This window comes from Chaetura pelagica, unplaced genomic scaffold, assembly GCF_000747805.2.
Source record: "Chaetura pelagica isolate M959 unplaced genomic scaffold, ChaPel_1.0 scaffold101, whole genome shotgun sequence".
NCBI lineage: Eukaryota > Metazoa > Chordata > Aves > Apodiformes > Apodidae > Chaetura > Chaetura pelagica.
This window is the reverse complement of record NW_009952564.1, coordinates 1,888,646-1,908,528: the sequence shown is the minus strand read 5'-3', so window position 1 is coordinate 1,908,528 and position 19,883 is coordinate 1,888,646. Positions and strand designations below refer to the sequence as shown.

The following is a 19,883-nucleotide window of genomic DNA, read 5'->3' as shown; positions in this document are numbered from 1 at the left end:
TGAGCTTCCCTGAGACAGCAAAGGCCTTTCCCTGAGCTTGCTTGTATGTGTACTCCACTTACAGCTGTAAGAAACGTGTGCCCCACTGGAGCACTCTCAGCTTACTTCTCTAGCTGTCACTAAACTTGCAGTTGGGAACAGCTCTATGAAAATGACAAAGCAATCTGCGCAAGTGGCCAGCAGGTGTCCTCAATTTTTAAATACTCTTGAAAACGTATTTCCAAGTATAGATAACCACTGCTGCTCTGGGTATATATATATATATACTGTCTCATACCCCTGCACAGTGTTTTATAACATTCCAGGTAAACTACTTTCATTTGTTTAATTTTGTTCTCGCCATCATTTTTAGGCAAAGATGTCATAGTTCTCTCCATTTCATCTAGGCCATGTAAAATAAATTGCATTTTTCAAAGGAGAAGCTTTATCTTTATCTAAAATACTGTGTTTTGCTGCTAATGGATAGAGAGTAGGCTTCTATGCTCTGCAGTTTTGTCATTTATCCGTGCACAGGTGTGTACATACATGTATGTGTGTTTGCATGATTGCAAGAGAGAGATGCAGATGTGACAGGGGCAGGCAGGCTGTGCGAACTATGTCGTCAGTTACACTGGTGGCCAGTGTCTGAGGTCAGGTGGGGCCACTACTTCTGCCTCCCCTTCCCCTGCACTGACAGGACCCTGGGTTCCTGTTTTCATACAGAGGCTGTGCACAGCAGAACTTCTCTCACATGAGTGGGTTCTGTGCCAGTCCTGAATAACTGCTGAGGGGCTGAGACCCCTAAAACTGTACTGAGTCGGACCACGAAGATGCCTGGGTGAGAAGTAAATCACTAAGTGTAGAAGAAAATGGTCTGCCTGCAGTTTTCACCAGTTTGGAGTTGGCAAATGCAGCTGCAAAAGCAGTGTGGTACTGCAGGCCTGTAGAGTACCTAGATCTTCAAGTGGGATTTATTTTTTTTCTGTCTGATTCTGCAGAGATGTGAGCTTGAAGCATTATTGCGCTTTACGTAGACAAGTGTGGGTTTGCCACTGTGTTGAACATCTTTCTGTTAGTCCCAACACTTATCAGACTGAAAAAAAAGCCCTGCAGATTGGTGAGGCTGTTGCTCACCTCAGAGCAGACTGTTTTCTGTAACGAGATATCACTATGCCACTGGTGCACAAAGATGCAGCTGGGGACCCTATGGAAAAATTCTGTTGTCGGGGGAGGGGGATTTCCACCTGTTTTTGGGACATAGACTTGTGAAAGCAGGTCAGAGAAGGCTTTAGGCTATGTGGCTCGTTGTGAGTATGAACTTTCATTCCCTCCCCTGTTACTAGTAAGTTTCAGGCAAAAATATTTAGCAGAATTACTACAATTATTTAACTGTTAGCTTTGCTGTAGCTTAGTAATTTTTCACTGCATATAAGCATCTCTCTTTCCTATACAGCAGGTATTGGCACATGATCCTCTGTTCCTTCCTAGAAAGTATTCAGGAGTCATGGCTATAGCCATGAAAGTTTTAAAAAGAGATTTTCTAGGTATGTGTAGGTGCTTCAGCAGCAGTAGCAATTAGTTTTCATACCAGATATTGGGTTCCCTCCTGAACACCCAGAGAACTGTACCCAAGTGCTCTTGGACTGACTGTGTAAGTGCCACCTTTACCCTTCTCACACTCTTCCATTCCATTTTGTGTGTCCTTACCTGGACATTGGCTGCACCATCAGCTATGCAATGATAGTGGTGGTGGGTGAAGGCGAATTCTAGGCCCTGCTGGCTTACTGCAGAGTCATGTGCCAATGATACCATAGTGTCTGACAGGGCCTCTTGCTAAAGGTACTTGTTTCAGGATGAGTTAAGGTATGCTTTGACTCCCCCTCAGAGCCTCAAAAACGCAGCTTGTTTCTGTCAGATTAGTTTGGCAGGGAGGGAGGAAAATCCCAGCATAGTTTGTTGTTTGGTTGCACTAGGAGAAAGCCCCCAAGCAGGAACATAAATACAGTAAGCAGTAGTAGGGATTTGCCTGCTGGTGGGACTTATTCATCCCCCTGGTGCTGTTTGGGTTTAGCCATCTGGCTCTGGCCCTGCTTACACTTGTCAGCTGAGGGTGACAGTGTCAAAATCAGGAGTTTGTCAGTGTCCCTTTGGAGCTTTGCCTGGCCAGTTGGCAGCATACATCATCAGCCAAGCCTCCTCTTCCTCCTCCTCTGCAACGTTGGACATGTCAGTCACCACATCTAGCCATGTCCTCCCACTCTCAGTGAGGAAAGTGAATTTCAGCCCCATCTAGGCCCCACTAATAGAAATGAAGAGTTTCAGTCTTTTCCTGCACTAAAGGTGGGGGGAAAAAAAAAAAATAGAGCTTTTTCTACTTTTTAATTTCTTTTTAAAATTTTTTTTCTTTTCCATGGTGATCTCCAATAGGATGGGCATGTCTCGCCCATGGGAGGTCACACCTTAGCAAGATGAAGGCAGCTTGTTCTGGTGCTGGAATTTTATAATGGAGAGGAGAGAACAGAAAGAGAAAGATCCTACCAAGCGTGATTAGCCACAACCAGGAGGAGGTTAGAAGCAGACTGAGGTTCGTCTATGTTAGGACACGAGACCTGCTTCTCTCTAACTTCTTCCAGTAATGATGTTTATCATCAAAGCAATACTGCCATTTTCCATCGCTGTCATCCTCTGATCCACATGCCAGCAAAACTCCCAGCAGTTTGAGCAACAGAGACCTTTTAGGCTCAGCTCCTTCAAAAGGCAGTCTCTGGTTGCCGCTGCTCTGCCAAGCAGACTTTGTGAGTGCTGTATTTGTAAGCTACAGTCACATCTGTACTGCTTTTTTTAAGCCACCCTCAGCACCTCTGGTATCTTCAGTGTTGACGGGGAAATAACATTGTCCCACATGCAGATAGCATATTGGTGCCACAAAGTGCCACAAAAACTAGGCTAATTCATCTTGTAATCTTCTACTTTATCACCCTAATGCATGGCATTGTTTAACCAGCAGGTATGTTAAGAAAAGATGACCCAAAATAAGAGCAGGAATTCACCCACTCATCATATCTTAGATGAACTCCCAGTGATTTAGTGACCTCTCGTGCCCTTTGCTTAGTGTTAGTCCAGAACCTATCTGCTTTTCTCCAGATGTTTCTGCTAAGACTTTTACTTAGTGTTTATGTTATGGAGAACTTTTTACTGTTGTCACATCTGTATTTGAACCTTCAGGCCAAGTGGAACTTTCTACCCTGTTTTTTCAGGTTACCATTCTTGTATGTTTGCTGTGGTCATATTGCATTAATGTGTGTGTGCCAGTGCTAAATCTGTGGCTCCAGAGTGTCTTTACATGATAACAATCTCCTCCTGTTGGAGTCCACACCACAGTATCATGATGTCCATGTGACTTGAAGTGTGTTAGGATCTCCTTACAGACAGGCGTGGAATGCTGTACTCTCTCCAGGTTTTTTTTTTCCCCTGAAGAATCACAACGATTTAAAATGGTGCTGAGGAAAACTGCTCAACCATATGTTTTTTTAAATGGAGAAGCAAATCAGGGCCAGTGTAAAGCACACAGTGGAAGGGAGACCAAATTCAATATGATCTTTAATTCTGCCTGTACTCTGGTTAAAACTAAGCAACTTATTTGGAACTGTAAGGGGATTTGAGCATGTGTTCATCTATTAATTTATTATTATTTTTTATATATATGTACGATTTGCAGCAAGCCCTGTATTCCAAACCTGAAGTCATATTTTCTCATATTTAACAAAATAATGTGAGTAAAACATCACTCAACACATCTAAATGCACACCTTTACGTGTAATCATCATACATAGAGTCACATCTGTTATTCTCTTACTTTCAGGATGATAGTTACTGACATGAGTGTGTGCTTTTTGCATTATTTTAAACAGGTAAAATTAACTTATATTAATTCTATTGCACATGTTGATAGCCTTTTATTTTCCCATTTCCTTTAGACAGTGAAAACAAAAATTGATATTTTGAAATTGAGAATTTCAGTGTAAAAAAAACCCTTGATGTTGACATGCAGGATTGGTGTAGCAAAAAAAGCATATCTGATCCAAGTCATCATTAATTGCCCTGTAATTTTTATGACAATAAAAAAACAAAGCAAGCTTACCTTAGCTCAGGTGACTCTTTTTTGCTGTATCCCAGGCAGTTTCCTCTCCTTCTTCACTTGAAAAGGGAAAATCCACTTCAATAAAGAAAAATAAATGCTAGAAGAATGAGGAATTTAAGGAGTCCTCTCCTGAGCTCCTGATCCTCTTGTTTTTAGCAAATTGCAAAAACCTCGATCCAATAGTAGCTCAGATTGACTTTCCTCTCCTCGTGTGTTCTGTGGGCTGAGAAATCTGCAAGAATAGACCTGAGACGATGCTGCAAGAGAGAAAGACAGTGAGGGGACCTTGGCACGGAGTTGAACCAAACTCTAAATATAGCCCAACCCACTTTCTGTGCAGTTCTCTTCATACTCTGAAGGCAGATGACCTTGTCAGAAAACTGACCTCCTGGCATGTCACTTGCTACAAAGAGAGGATCTAAGGAAACAGAACTGCAATGTAAAAGGACAGAAAAGCAATCAACCATCTGCTTGCAGCAAGTGAATGTAGGTATGAGCTCTATTTTTATGGCAATGCAACTGATTGAGTCATAACATGCTTTATTTGATCATTTAGACAAATGAGCTGCATGCCAGTTCACAAAAGACCTGTACAGATGAGAGATTGCATTGTAATTGCTAGTCTTAAATAGAGAGCACTGACAAAGATGTTTTCATGTTACCTTTCCTCCTCTCAAATTCCTTAATGCAGCAGAATGTGTAGTATTTCCTTGAAAGCTTCTGTGTGTAAGAAATTATCCTTTCTTCTACTGGCTCTACGACTTTTTGGAAAAGGGACTGATCCACAAATATATGTTCTGGTACCACATAAATTTGAGATGCTGGGATAGCTTGAAAGGTCAGTGGAACCAGCAATATCAGAGACCAAACTGTAGAGAGATGTGTGATAGTTGCAGAGGAAGAAGCAAGAGAGTAAGAGGTGTAGAAACCTAATCCGTGTGCTTTAGATAGGGAACTGCTTTTCAACAGATGTTTTATAATCCAGGGAATTTGCCACTGTAACTCTGTGTGGCAATAGGTCAGCGTATTCTGTTCTTAATCTGAAGGAGAGTCTAACTTGATATGAGTAAACCTGATACTCTGTCAAACAGGGACCTGATACTGCTATGTCATATGAAGGCTTCTGAATAAAAAAAGCTTCAGAAATCTAAGCAACTCAAAATGTCTTCTCTCAAGTTCTGTCTTAAGCCATGTAGGGGAGCTGGGATAAAAGCTGAGAAAACATGAGGACTGTGATTGAATCCTACCATTTTTTGCAAGTTCCACTGTGTGATTTTATCATGATCTATTGACTTGAAGTCCACAGAGTCAGCCAGACTCTGCATTACCTTCACAACAAGAGCTACAGCTGTGAGGCACAGCTGCTTCCTGAAATAGTGGGAGAACAGTAGAAAATGCAAATCTCCTGCAGCATTCAGGGAGACTTCACAACGGGCACCATACTGAATTCCTGGGAAAAACTTACTGATATCAGACCTAGGCTAGAATCCACTCGTTAAGTAGTTTTATGGGTTTATCCAAATCCACCTTCCTCCCAGGTTACTATTTCTTCCTCCTTAAAAAGAATAAATGTTTGTTACCAGTGACTGTTCTAACAAATGAAGGATGCTGGTGTTTGACATTGAAGAGAAGAACTGAAAAAGGAATGAGTCTGCCTCCAAATAGACATGTTATGTGACATACTAGCACTGTGTAAGTACTGAAATTATAAATGTATGGGATACCAACAGCATTAGACACAGATAGCATCATGCTGTCTGTGCTTCAGGGTGGTACTTTGATGAGATCCAGACGACCCCTGTCAATTCCAGCTCCACAGTGCTGCCACCACTTCTGTCCCTCTCTCCAGGTCTGAGATATTGAGGTTGCCACAGAGCCCATCATTTCCCCGTGAAAGAGATGAGGATAAGGGAGGGAATGTGTTCTCCTCCCCAGTATGAGTTAGTACTCTCTTCACCCTCCACCGCAAACAGCTAGGGCAGCTTCCACACATGATAGATCAGTAGTTCTTCGAAAAAGAAGGAATCACAGTGATAGGTCCTGAAGGACATGAATAATCATACTTTGCCAGAAACTGTGCCATGCACTTCTCCTCTATGAATATTGTGGAGAAGGGGGCATTTCTTGCTTACACAACTGAAATGCTGGTTGGCTTTGGGGAGGGAGTGTTAATCTTTGTGGAGGCTTTTATACAGTGGTGCTGTTTGTGTGTACAGGGCTGTAAAAGTTGCCTAATCAACCTCAGTAATGAGAACTTCCTGAAAGGAGCGGAAATTGCTTTGAGATTGGTTGTATGATTTTGTGTGGATGGAGCGCTATTCTGTTTGACAGCTGTATGCACTGAAGTTTTCTTTATGATGGCTTTTGCATGAGTTCCCTATCTACATCACCAAGAGGAAAGAAGTATACTGGGGAGTCAGACCCTAGTTTGTGCCTAGCTTTTCCTGGGCTCATAACTTGTGGTTTTCCTTATGGTGCTCCACAGCTTCTTTATACAGTTTTTCTGTTTGACTCCCCAGCCTTCTTTGGTACCATTTCCTCTGGAATGATCTGGATTTGGCTTTTCAAGAGCCCAGGCTGTTTCCTCTCTAGATGCCTTCTGTTGGGATTGATACTTACTTCAAGCCAGCCAGACTTCCTTCTCATGCAGTCACAAATTCTCTAACTAGTATTTGTGAATTGATTATTTTGATTAACCCCTTGTGGTTATCAAGGTGGGATATATGAATCATAGTGTTGCAGCCAGTTTCCAATGTGGTCATCTGTATCCTTGCTTGCCTCATTATTCTGCTTTTCAGAGTTGGATTGCGTGTTCTCTTAGTAACATAAACTGTTACACAGTATTACTGGCATACTTTGAGTGATTTCTAAAGTGACTGTAGAGTGTAAAATGCCTTCCATCTACCGAGAAACCCTTGTTACAAGCATAAGCGTTTAATTTTAGAACATTCATCCGGTAGATTTATAAACAGCCAAAATCCAAGATACTTACAGACAAAACTGTCTCCCACTTCTCCATCTCTCTAGAAATAAGCTTTTAAACTACATTTGGAGATCTAAGGAGATTATTGGAAATTTTTGCTTAAAGGATTTTTGAGAGAACAAAGAAATACGGCAGCAACTTGTGGATGTCACCTGAGTCTTCACTCATGGTGTCATTGGTGAACGGTACAAGAGCAAACAGTAGAACTGATTTGCAATCTGTGCTGATGGATTATTATATCTACAGGCTCTGGTTGTTCTTGTTTGGCAGGCCTGTAATGAAGAAATTAAGATGGATGACAAGTAATAAAATGGCCTGTCATTCCTAACATATAAAGTCTTTCTGTTTGCCCTTCGCTTACCATGAGTTTTAAAACTAGTGACTGAAGGAATACTGAGTTCTCCCTTCTTGCCTTAGTGGTGCCATTCTCCCTTGTGCAGTAGGATGTCAAATTCAGCAATTGTTTTACAGGAGAAAAAGCTAGTTACTTTTATTAGGAGAGTAGCCTACTACATTTGCATCTAATGAATTACTTTCTGTGGTTTTCCTAACATGTTTCTGTCTCATAAGGCAATATATAAAAATGAAAAGTTAAATTATGAATAGGGCTGGGTTGTAGCTATACTACAAGCTGGACCTAACCTTAATCATGTAAAGTTTATTCTTCTCTGCTTAAAAAAAAATAAAAAAAAAAAAAAATAAAAAAAATCAAGAACAGGTAATTGTAAGAAATGTTCTGTGGGCAATCTTTTACATGGTAGCTAGTTTTGTGTGTGTGTCAAAAATTTTCTGTCACATTAGAGCATAGTGAACATTAGCGTTATTCATTAAGACCTGTTTATTTTTGCTTGAATGGGCAGTGATTTTAATTTAAATTGCTATTCAGTGTAAGAAAGAGGAACCTAAGCTGAACGTCCCATCAGCAGATTTATCAGGCAAAAAAATTTGTTTGTGGTGATGTGCTTTCTGAACTGCACAGACCTTAGTTTATAGGGAAGAGGGAACAGTGCCCAGACCTTGAGGGACTGTGGCTGGTTTGGGATGATGGAGCACTGGCACCACATGGTTACCATGTCATTACCATGGAGATCTCAGTCCAGGTAGGAGGGCAGCTGTGTTTTCTGTTGCAATAGCTGGCAGGGGAAATCAACAAAAGGATGGTAACTAACTGGTAGATACCTGCAACAGAGCTTTACATACGGATTCTTACTTCCTAGTAACAATAGCAGGTACCAGTTAATTCATAGTTTTTCCTCTTTAGTTCCAAATGGCCAAAATGCCCAAGTATTTTAAGGCATTAAGAGTTAAGGCACTTAATTTGATTCATGACCCCAGTGAGAAGAGCATGAAATCTTCATTAGTATTTTAAAACTGGAGTTGCAAAATAAAGTAGGGGAAGGAAAAAAAAACACAACAAAACAAAACAAAACAAAAAAAAAACCCAGAAGAAAGATCTTAAGTAATCTTTGAAGTGACACTGCTTAGCCATGTTGGAATTCTTCCTTGCATCAAAGATTGCCTGAGCTGTAATACTGTGTCTTTTGATGCAGATAAATATTAATTTGTTTTATTTCTTGTCAGTATTTGTGTTCTCTTACTGATTTCTAAGACTAAATCTTGTTTCACTCTACTGTTTAAAAGGATTTTTCTAATGCTTATTCAAGGAGATAAGGGAATTGTTTATTTTTTTATTCTGTGTTCTGTCTGTTACTTTTGTAACTAACATTTTATCTCTACTACAAAATTTCTAAAGTGTTTTCATGGTAGATAGACTGCAACTGCTCTGAAGAACTATATTAATCATAAAATTGGTATTCTTAGCTATTCCATGGGGCTGATCTTAAGATCTCCAAAAGAGCTTCTTAGCTTTTGCTTGGCCAGTTGGCTTTACACCTTGGGCTCCACAGTATCTGAGATATTATTAGGCTTCTCAACAGGAAGATGCAAGCAGGCAATGGCCTGCAGAGAGAGAACTTGGAGAAGACAGGACTGGTAGACATGAAAGAGATCCTCCTTTCAGGATTAGCAGTGCTGGTGACACACAGCTGAGTAATTTGGGGTATGTGCAGGGTTTGAGCTGCTGCTTGCCTGTTGCTACTGCACTACTGACTTCTGTATCTGCTTCTCCCACTGCTATGTGGCACCTTTCCATCTCTTCTAATGGCCTCTCCTTGTCTCTGTATCCCTTTCCTTTTGCCAGGGAAGCAGCTCTGCTTGGGATCCTTTAAAATATTTTAAATTTTAATCTTTTTTTCTTAGTTAATCAACACACCTAGCCAGGCCTGTTTTATTTAAAATATGTTATCTGTTCCTTTGGATAGTGGTGGGCAGCATGGCAGGACCTGCCTGAGCTTCGTCTTTCCTGCTGCCTTGAGGAGTGATACCATAGTGATACATTAAAATACTGTCATCACCACTTCTAGCTCAGTTACTCTGATCAGTTTAACTCATTTACTGTGGTGGCAAGAGGATGCCTCTCGACTGAGCAAGGACGAACAGGGATCTGGGAGACAGTTTTGCTGACAGCTGTTATTTTTTAATTTTTACAGAAAACTAATTGACCTTGCACTGTGTGTGCCTGATGGGACACGCAGGGAAGATGCAATGACAGAATTTCAAAGTTGTGCATTGGCATTAAGATTACTTAGTTTGATTCATTGAAGATTTAGGCCCTATTTTAATGGCAAAACCATGAGAATATTAAGGAAGTCTGAGACTTCCTTATTTATGTAAACAAATATTTTTCTATTCTGAGCTTTCTTTTTCATTACATATTCATGGTTCTTATATTATGAAGAGTTGTATGCAGCATGCCTTCTTGCTCTTAAAAAAACCCTTCTGTGTTCTCTTCATCCTCTCTTCCTGTGAGGAACTTTCTATAGTTACCATCATTTCTGTGAGCTTTCTTTATCTTTTATTTCAGTTGTAAGCTGTCTCAAACTACAACTTGCGTTTTCCAAAGAATTTTAAGGTTGCTTGCTTTCCCTTTTCGGTTCTAATATTTTCTTTTGGGGGGGGGGTATTTGGAGGTGTGGTGCCTGGAGGAATCACAGAATCTTAGGGGTTCAAAGGGACCTCGAAAGATCATCTAGTCCAACCCCCCTGCCAGAGAAGGATCACCCAGAGCACATCATACAGGAACGTGTCCAGGAGGGTTTTGAATGTCTCCAGTGAAGGAGACTCCACAACCTCTCTGGGCAGCCTGTTCCAGTGCTCTGTCACTTGAGTTTCAATTTTCAGTCAGCCTTGTCCTTGCAAGAGTTAATATTTATCTTGTACTCACTGCAACTCCTTTATTAATCATGTCAGAGTAGATAAGTGGCATGTAAAGGTCAGAAGTCTCAGTAATGGTGAATCAGCCTAGCAAACACAGATTTGTGCATACTAGCTATTTTGTACAAACAAAATTGCATTCACATCAAAGCACATGTCATTACGTCCTGTAACGTTAAGGTCTTGTGTACCTTTAAAAATGCTAGTATAAATAACAAAGAAAATGTGCATTCTTTGTGAACGTATTAGTTAATACAGGTGATTATTAAAGAGAAACTGATAAATTATTTAAGTATCTGTGTATTTATTTATATGCATATGTATAGACATGCAGACATGTGTATGGATTGCTGTAGCTGTGTGTATTTATTCAGTATGAATATTGAGGTTCTTAGACCTGTGTATGTATCAATATTAAATTTGAAAGAAGTTAGAAGCCATTGCACTGCAAGATTTTAAATACTGATCAATAGCTGAGAAAGACCTATTTGTATATGTGTGTTAAACATAAATGGCTTTCTCCATCTCAGCATGGTTCAAAATTACATAAAAAATAAATACTTAATGACTGATAAGCCTGTTAGTATGTGCCATGCCACTGATGTAATACAAAAAGGAAAAAAAAACCTGAAGAGCCGTGGAATTCACATGGATTTTCCTATACTGAGAGCATTCAGTGATGTTTCAGACGTCTTGGGTGACCTTGTGGTTGTGTAAGGTCCGTACGTCGCGTGCAAGCAGATGCAGAGGGTTTCGGTGCTGAACATCACCCCTTCAGCAGCATGATCTATTGGCACCTGGCTGCCCGCTCATTTGCACCACAAAGGGGATGAAAGTCAACGTTGTATTAATCAATTAGGTTCTGCGTTTGCGCCAGCTTATTATTAAGAAAGAATTTGTACTCTCCTGTTCTGGCAGAGAGGACTCTCCTAGGAAGCTTGACACCTCAAAGCAGGTCAAGCAGTGCTGCTCTGATACAGACATGTTAGGGATCTGTGAGCTGGGTGCTTCTGCATTTATTTGCATCAAGTTATGATTGATTTTGTGAATAACCCCGCTGACATCAAGGTAACTATTTGCAGAAGAAGGTACACAGTTTGATGTGAGCATGGCTGGCAGAGTCTGACCTGTGATATTCTGATGCCCATAACAAAATGCTCCTGTCATCACAGGGGCTGACAAGGTGTCGTAAACAATCATAGCTCAGAACCAGGTGCTGTCTCGACTGGGGTGTGAATGACTGTTTCTGGAACAGATAAAAAGTCCTTCAGCTGTATGAAACAAAGGTACTCAGGTACTGCAGAAAGAAAATTGGAACTGGCTCACAGATGTTTGTTGAGTCTGGCGCTGGGCATTGGTTCCCTCCTCTCTTGCTTCTTGCTGAAAGTGGAGAAGGACGCTGCATCCCAGAGTGCAGTCCAAAACTCAGATGGGCAGTGAACAGGTGGTACATTGTCAGGCTATTTCAGATCATGGAAACCATTTGTCCAGTTTTAGACTGCTATTGCTAGCAGTGTGTCTTTTAGTTATGAGAAAGAGAGGAGGTTATTTAAAACTCACATGACTCCTGTTTGCCTTTCAGAGCATGCCAAGTGGGAGTTAAGAAGGAGTGCTCAAAGATCACACGCAGCTTCCCCTGAATCTATTTTATGCAATTCTCATTTATTTTCAGTGTGAAGCGAGTATGTGGGGAAAGAGCTGGCTCAGCATTCAATTCAGTAAGGCATGAACAGATACACTCTGAAATGGGTGTTTAGTGCTCCAGCATGGCAAGGAAGAGGGACAAAGAGAAGGCTCCAAGGAGAACTTATAGCAGCCTTCCAGTACCTGAAGGGGCTACTGGAAAGCTGGAGAGGGACTTTTTACAAGGGTTTGTAGTGATAGGATGTGAGATAATGGTTTTAAGCTGAAATAACATAGCTTTAGATTAGACATTAGGAAGGAATTATTCACTGTGAAGATGGTGAGGCACTGGCACAGGTTGCCCAGAGAAGCTGTGGCTGCTCCGTCCCTGAAGTGTTCAAGGCCAGGTTGGATGGGGTTTTGAACAACCTGGTCAAGTGGGAGGTGTCCTTGCCTATGGCAGGGGGGCTGGAACTAGATGATCTTTAAGGTCCCTTCCAACGCAAACCATTTTGTGATTAGTTCTGATTTATTTGATATACTTAATTTGTATCATTGCTCCACAGCCTGCATGGATGTAGTTCATCCAGGACCCTGGGTGTGTGGAGCCAGTGTGTGTAAAAACTGATTATTCCTTCAGTATCTCTGGAGTGAAGGCATAAGAGGCAAAAGTCAGTGATGGCTTCTCAAACACAGGAACTGCCTTACCAAAATGCAGCACGAGTAATTTGCCAGAGGAAAGGTGATACAGACAGAAACAAGCCCTTCATAATGCACAGTGGTAACACTAAATTACCAAGACACCTTTTAAACTTTCATAAGCAGGCTGGATGATGTAGTTTTTCAGCTTCTTCTAATGAAGTATCATATCTGAGATTCCAGAGTGGCCAAAGGACGTAAGTGATCAGTGACCTTAGAGACTTTTGGTCTGAATTAAGTTCATTAACAGGTTTATCAAACCCCTTCACTTAGGAGTCTTTTAGTTGTAATGGAGAGAAAAATAAATTCTCTTCTCAGTTGCTGCTTTGTTTCTAAAGCTTTTGTAGTTTGCCAAGAATATAAGATTTCTTGACAGACAACATTCAACCTGCTAAAACATTCACCATTTTTTTTTCACTTGCTAGCTTTCAACTTCCCAGACTTTTTTTAACTCTTCAGAATGCTGACTGTTGCACAAGTTTTTCTAAGAGGAGAAAGGAGTGGAAGTTACAATATAGTATCTTTCCAGGCATAAATATGCATCCATTTTGTTACCCATTCTGTCACATTAGGATTTTCAAAGCCATTGCCTTATTACCGTTATCATATATAATGTTGATATTGTGGATGAATAACGATACTTTTTTCCCCTTCATATCTTTTTTTTACCTTTCACTTAAATTCTTTTACATACCTTTCATTATCTTGTACTTAACTTATTTGTATAGGTACCAATTTCAACATGTAATCAGTAAATAACAACCACAGATGATTTTCTGTCTCTCTCTTGTTCTCTGGCCATCAATTCACTCTACTTACAGGTTGTGCTTGCGTGGCATTAGTTATAACATCCAGACTTGGGGTGATGCTTAAGAAATCATACTGTACCTCTTTATTCAAAATAAATAACTTAATCTTGAAGCTGACAATTTACAACTTCAGAATACAAGAGACTGCAACAACGACTAAGTTGGGCGGGAATATTCCAGATGCAGAAATAGAATTACTCAGTTCTAATTATTCAGTTCAATGGATGATAATGCTTCTGTTAATGATCAGGGGAGTAATTCAGTTCCCAACAGAAAGACAGCATCTTAAGTACTAATATAACACTAGTACGGGGAACTGTTACTGTGGGTATTTATTTTTCCCCGGACATGTCTCTATAGATAAAAGAGATAAAGAAGAGAATGAATAGAAACACCTTGATTTAAATAGTTTTGTTTCAAAACATAAGCCTGTTTTAGTTTTGTGGACATTCTGCTTAAATGTTAGGAATCGTGCCTTTGCCGAATCATTACTGAAGTAGGAGACACACAATTAAAATGTGCTTGTGAGAAATGTCTGCATATATTTTTATATAATAGGATATTATACCAATCTTTGCATTTTTCCTCTGCTGGGTAACTGCAAGTTACTACTAAGGCATTTGGGGCATTTAGGTGGAGGCTGAGGTGGTTTTTGTATGCATCTTTAGTTGTGTTTGTTTTGATATTTTTTTCTTCATCTTCAAGACTTGATTTAGTAGGAGGAGTTTACTTATTCTGAAAGTAGTGACAGTAAACTTAGAAAGAAAGATATTTTTTTTACAGTGATCCTATGGACCACGGTGCCATTAGTCTTCAGTACCAGTTCTATTGCTTGTTTTGGGGTCTAATGAGAGAAATCTGTAATTTTATACTGTGAATGCAGTACTACAGATCCAAGACTATGTTTTACTTAGTCTGAAATAATGTGGAGAGATGTCATGTGACTTGAGATGTAGTTTATCAAAACCATCTTTCATTTTTCATTGCTTTGCTTAATTCAAGGGAGGTTTTAGAAAGATCAGATCTTTCTAGCTGTGATGCTGCAGCTGGCACCCACTGTGCAGCATTCCAGAAAGATAAAGAAATACATTGCCTGCCAGACATAGTACTGTGAAGACAAGGGGAAACCTGGGACTTCTTGTAGAATGAATCTCAAATACCAGTATGATAAAAAAATTATTGCAGCTGTACTTATTGCCAATCTTAAGATTGTATTATTGTGACAACCTTTCAGCTGAAGATTTTATCCCTTGTTTTGAATATGAAGATAAGAGATGGATTTGAAAAACAGTAACAAAACCTCTTCTTTTTTTCATATTAGATCCTTCAGATGATGAAGCTATTGAGAAAACGGGTGATAACAGGACAACAACAAATCAAGATTCCAAGCCTGCTGTGAAAAAGAAAAGAAAGCAGGTTTGTAACTTTAGCGATTGTGTAGAGCACAGGGATATTGCATAGGGAAATGTAGTCCTGTTTTGTTCAGTAAAGGGACAGGTTTTTTCACTCGTTGTCAGATTTTTAATTTAATAAGAGTGTTTTATTAAGTTATTTTGCCTTATTTTTGAATGATGTTTTTTTGTGAGTGAGATTACCAGGCCTGTCTCCTACTAAATGACTGTCTAGCAATAAAAGCCTGGATGGTAATACTGAGTATTTCCCCTGTAACCATCTCCATTTCCCTGCACACACAAGTTGTATTTAAATGTTGTACAGCATCTCTACCCAAGCATGTCCTGAGTGCAAGGTCCAAATGAAGAAGAATTTAGGTTTCCAGCAATTGATGTTTTCATAGCCTTTCACCACTAAAAGTTTCCTTTAAAACGAGTAGGGACAGTGTTTTCCAGCATTACATGGTGTATGCCAAGAAAAGGCAGCAAGGTCTTTGAAGGACAGCATCACCTCAACTTGAGGAAAACAAAGTCCTGTAGAGAGGTCAGCTGTTTTTAAGAAGTCTCTTGTTAGAAGGTGAATTACTTCTGCTTTCCTGGTACCATACAGGACAATAGACTGAATGACTGTCAGAGAGCTAAAATGACATTGGAAGCTTGTCTCCTTGAAGTTATGGATATTAGTTTTGACCTCTAGGTCAATAATAAATTCACTGTGTGATGCCTAGGCATTTGCCTAAGTGAAAACCATTTGTAGGGACATTCTTTGTAACAGAGTAGTGTAAACAGCACAGTAGCAATTACTATGCTTTTAGGTGTCTTTTCAAGGAGACCAAAGGTGAAGTGAGCCAAATACCTGAACTGGTTCCACACTTTGATTAGGAAACCGAGAGCCAAGCAATAAAGGAGAAAGCTGTATTGTGTTTGTACATGCTCTACTAGGGAGTGAGATGCTGAGGACTTTAGCTTGGTGAGAATGTTTATAGAGCTATTTTTTCTTGCCTTTGCCTTCACTTAAGCATTTAGAACTAAATGAAGACAGTTTGTTTGTAGGACTTGCTTTGCTCTTTCTGTGAGAATGTTAGAAAGAGTAACCAACAGAGGTTATTGTACCAAGGTAGAGTGGGACTGCTCAGCTGTAACAGAAGTCCTGTCACAGCTCTTCCTGTCATACAAAGAATATCAGTCTGAATTATGGAATCAGGTAATTTGATGTTTAGCCACAAAACTCCAGGAGGCAATGCTTTATCATAGCTCCAAGTTATGGATGTGCTATTGCATGTATTTTCAAGCAAAACACTTGCAAAATTAGATGTATTTATCGGAAGTAGTCGTTTTGCCATTCTGGTGCTTATAATATAACCCCTTTTACACATCCCTGCTTTATTATTCATATGCTGGAAGCCATTCTGAAATGGACTGGGCACTTTAAAGCCAGTCAGGAGAGAACCAAATAGATTTGTGAAGATTTATGTTTCTAGTCTGCAGGCACATTGATGTGTTTAATTTGTCACAAACTCCAAAAGTCAGAGTATAAGACTGACCTTGAATGTAAACTTTCACACGCACACAAGAATGTTTTCACTCTACATTTGAATTTCCAGTAGCTTGTCAACATGTAAAGAAAAAAAAATGTTAGATATATAGTCCAGGGAATATTTTATGTTCTGTCTATGATTAACAAACAAGGAATTTATGACATTTTAGTTCATAAATCAATAGCCTCAGCACAGATTTCCTGTTTTCTGCATTTTAAGAACTTCCATGTAAAAAAAGCTTACAAACACAGAACTCAAGGGAGCCATGTCAAAAACCAGTAAGTTGTCTGCTCTATGTCTTGCATAAGAAAAACATGCTAATGACCTTCTCTTCAGGGTGGCATGCAAAGAGCTAGGAGGCAACTAACATTTGGATAAGGGTCAGAAGTTCAGTCTAGATCAGATGCCTAAATATTTTAGACTGCAGACCATCAACTACCTGTAAGTGGACTTTTTATTTCTGGGCTAATAGCGTGCTATGCCTAAATATAGATATTCTGTTGTAAAAGAGATATTTTTGAGTCTTACTTGCTTCTCTGAGGAAGCAAGGTTTTGACTACAAGCCTGAGGTGTACTTCCATTGCTGTTGAAAGAGTTACATATGACCTTCAGAAAGAAGCCATGGAAGTCAATACAAAACCTTATTTTCTGCAGAAAATATTGAACATGGAATTTATGAATAAAACACCTGGCAAGTGGTCTTTGAGTATCTATGGACAGCTGGGATGTGTAAGGATAGTGCACGAACTGAAGGTGGAGGGTAGGTCTGTTTCAGTCTCAGTGTCTGGGAATGCTAATGGTAGGGATAAGAATGAAGAAATGTGTGATGGTGTTTTAAAAGCACTTTGTATCAGAGTCAGGACAGAAATTTAAAATAAACAACCAAAAGCAACAAACCGAAGCAAAACACACAAACCAAAAATAAAATAAAAAATCTTGGAACATTCAGTTAGGTGCAGCGAGTTTCTACTTGCAGTCATTCCGTTGATTTCTAGTGAAGGTAATATCCTTTCTCTCTTTATACCTGAGAAAATCACGGGGTCAGATCTCTGTAGCTGAGGCAAGATACACTCCCTATCACAACTTCTTATGGGCGGGTTTTGATCCAGGCTGCGCTATATGCTGGCCCTAGTTGTAGAGTGCTTTGCTGCCTGTAGACAGTCTCCAGCCAGATCTTCTCTGGTAGTTCCTATGTATCATGTAAACCCTGAAGCAGATTCAGGGCCACATCTGTACAGTACTACTGCCTTTGCAAGTGCAAGGGCTGTGGTTGCACCATGGCACGCAGAGAGGGAGCAAGCAGTGTGTCATTTGTTTGTGTTGAACAGGGAGGTATCCTGTTTTTTGTAGCTAAATTAGATAGGGGAGCCGGGACAAAGAGGGAAATGTAGGCATAATATGAAAAATTAAACACCACAAAATGCTTCTGATCAGGATCTGAGATTGGACTTGGAAAGGCAGGTAAATCATACCAGTCATCATGAAGTGTCCTCCTGTTAGGGGGAGGGCAGTACAGGGAGAGCTCAGAAGGGCTCAGACATTCTGAACTTCTATTAGCTTTCCTTTGTGTCCTCTTGGCCCTCTTGAAACTGCCCTGACAAGGGAGTGGAAGGGCAGCTTCTCTGGCTTTCAGCTGAGCTCCCTTTCCTGTTGATACTTTTCTTCCCAGGCCTTCTCCAGGGAGCAGCACTGGATTTTCTCTTCCTGAGCTTTTAATGTTCCATGTCATGAGACTTCTCCATGGTTTCTCATAGGAGCAGATTTTCCAGCCAAATGCATCCCAGTATCAAGGAGCTTTTTCCTGCAGCTCAGCCTGTTTTCCCATTGCTCTTCATCAAGTCACTTACTAAGCTATAAAGCCTGTGTGTGTAGATTAATTTGCACTGCCATTAAGTGAAAGTCCCTAAGAAAGCAAAAGAAAAGAGAATTGCTGTGTCAAAACAGGGAAAACCTGTTACTCACTTCCTCTATTTTGGGCAATTTTAGGTGGCTAAGGAGAAATCCTTATTCTGAATCATGTGAACAGGGACTCTCTTACAAATGAACCAATTCAGCCTGCCTGCTCAGGCATAAAAGAGGGTTAATAATAACAGCACGTGTTGGATGAAGATTATTCTGAAATGCACCATGGATTTTTTCTTGTGTGTATTTGACCCTGCCTGCTATGAGGAGACAAAGCAAGATTGGGGCAGAACAAATCTGATACACATTTTCCAAAATTTTGTAATACAAATGTCAAAAGAAATGTAGAACGTGATTGTTTCCAATTATTCTTGCCCATTATCTTTCACCCTCTGCATGCTCACCTTAGGCCCAGTTATTTTAGAGCCCCATTGGCAAAGTTTAGAAAAATGATCACATGTAGTAATAAAGATTAAAAATATAAAGTTTTTGAAAAGTTTCATTCATGTTTTCCTTGATTTTTTTATTTATTTATTAAAACCTGCTTTTCACCATTTCATGGAAGTGGGACTACAACCTGTGTTTTTTTTCTTTTCTTCTGTTGCTTTCTTGCTTACAACAACATAGATTCCAATTCCAAAATTAGTCCAGAGAAATGTAACTGTTAAAATTTGATCCCTTCTACACATGAGGAAGCTTGGTTTGGGGTTTTTCCCCTCTAATCCAGCGTTATAATTTCTGTATCCCCCCTTTTATACTTCCCATTGATGACTTCCCCTCCCATCCCCTCTATGTGATCAGTTATCTGATGTTGAATCTTTTTATCTTTTTTTTTTTTTTTTTTTTTTTTTGTATGTGCTTTGTAGCCTACAGAGTGTTTTCTAAGTCATCCTGAAGAAAAACAAGAGACAACTGTAAAGGCAAAGAAGAGGAAAAAGGTATGAATGTCTGAGAGTATGTTGGGGACCAGGCAGTGGGTGTGTGTACTATTACAAGATTCAAAATTGGGACAACCTGGTGATTATGAGAAGTAATATGGTCATAATATTGCAGCCTCTTTTAAAGAAGAATAAAAATTCCTACCTTTTGGCTTCACTCAGAATACCCATTCCCAACCTGAACTGGCACATAGTGTCCATACTCTACTCAAGGGTTTTATCTGTCTACACCCCACTTGCAAGTGTTGCACATGGGGAAAATCTAACTGCATCAAAGAAAGGTGTGATTTCAGTAGCTGCAGAATCTGCCCCATTTCAGCAGTGTGTTAAGGCTCCAGCTGCTGTTCCATCTTTTGAGCCAAGAGCTCTTCTCCTCATAGCGTAAGTAGATAAATAAATACTCTGTATTGTCTCTCTGGCCAAGCTCCATACTCACCCTCAACAATATACACACTCTGCAGTCTAGATGGAAATTATATGGCACCAGGCAAGTTAATTGTCTTTCAGGACAGACTAAATATTTGGCCCTCTCACAAGGCTGAGAGTTGGCCTTTTTCTATTATGTCCGGCCTCTTAATCATCCAAGGAATGGGAAGAGGGAAGAGC

General features: G+C 40.0%; 1 protein-coding gene across 1 annotated transcript in view; it reads left to right on the top strand.

The window, feature by feature from the left end:
* Positions 1–4,514: 4,514 nt before the first annotated feature.
* Positions 4,515–19,883, top strand: part of CMSS1 (cms1 ribosomal small subunit homolog (yeast)) — a 31,908-nt gene continuing 16,539 nt past the window's right edge. Inside the window, exons 1-3 of the mRNA XM_009993342.1 lie at positions 4,515–4,611; positions 14,830–14,924; positions 19,206–19,277. Coding sequence (XP_009991644.1) covers positions 4,515–4,611; positions 14,830–14,924; positions 19,206–19,277 — 264 coding nt within the window. The remainder of the gene's footprint in view (positions 4,612–14,829; positions 14,925–19,205; positions 19,278–19,883) is intronic.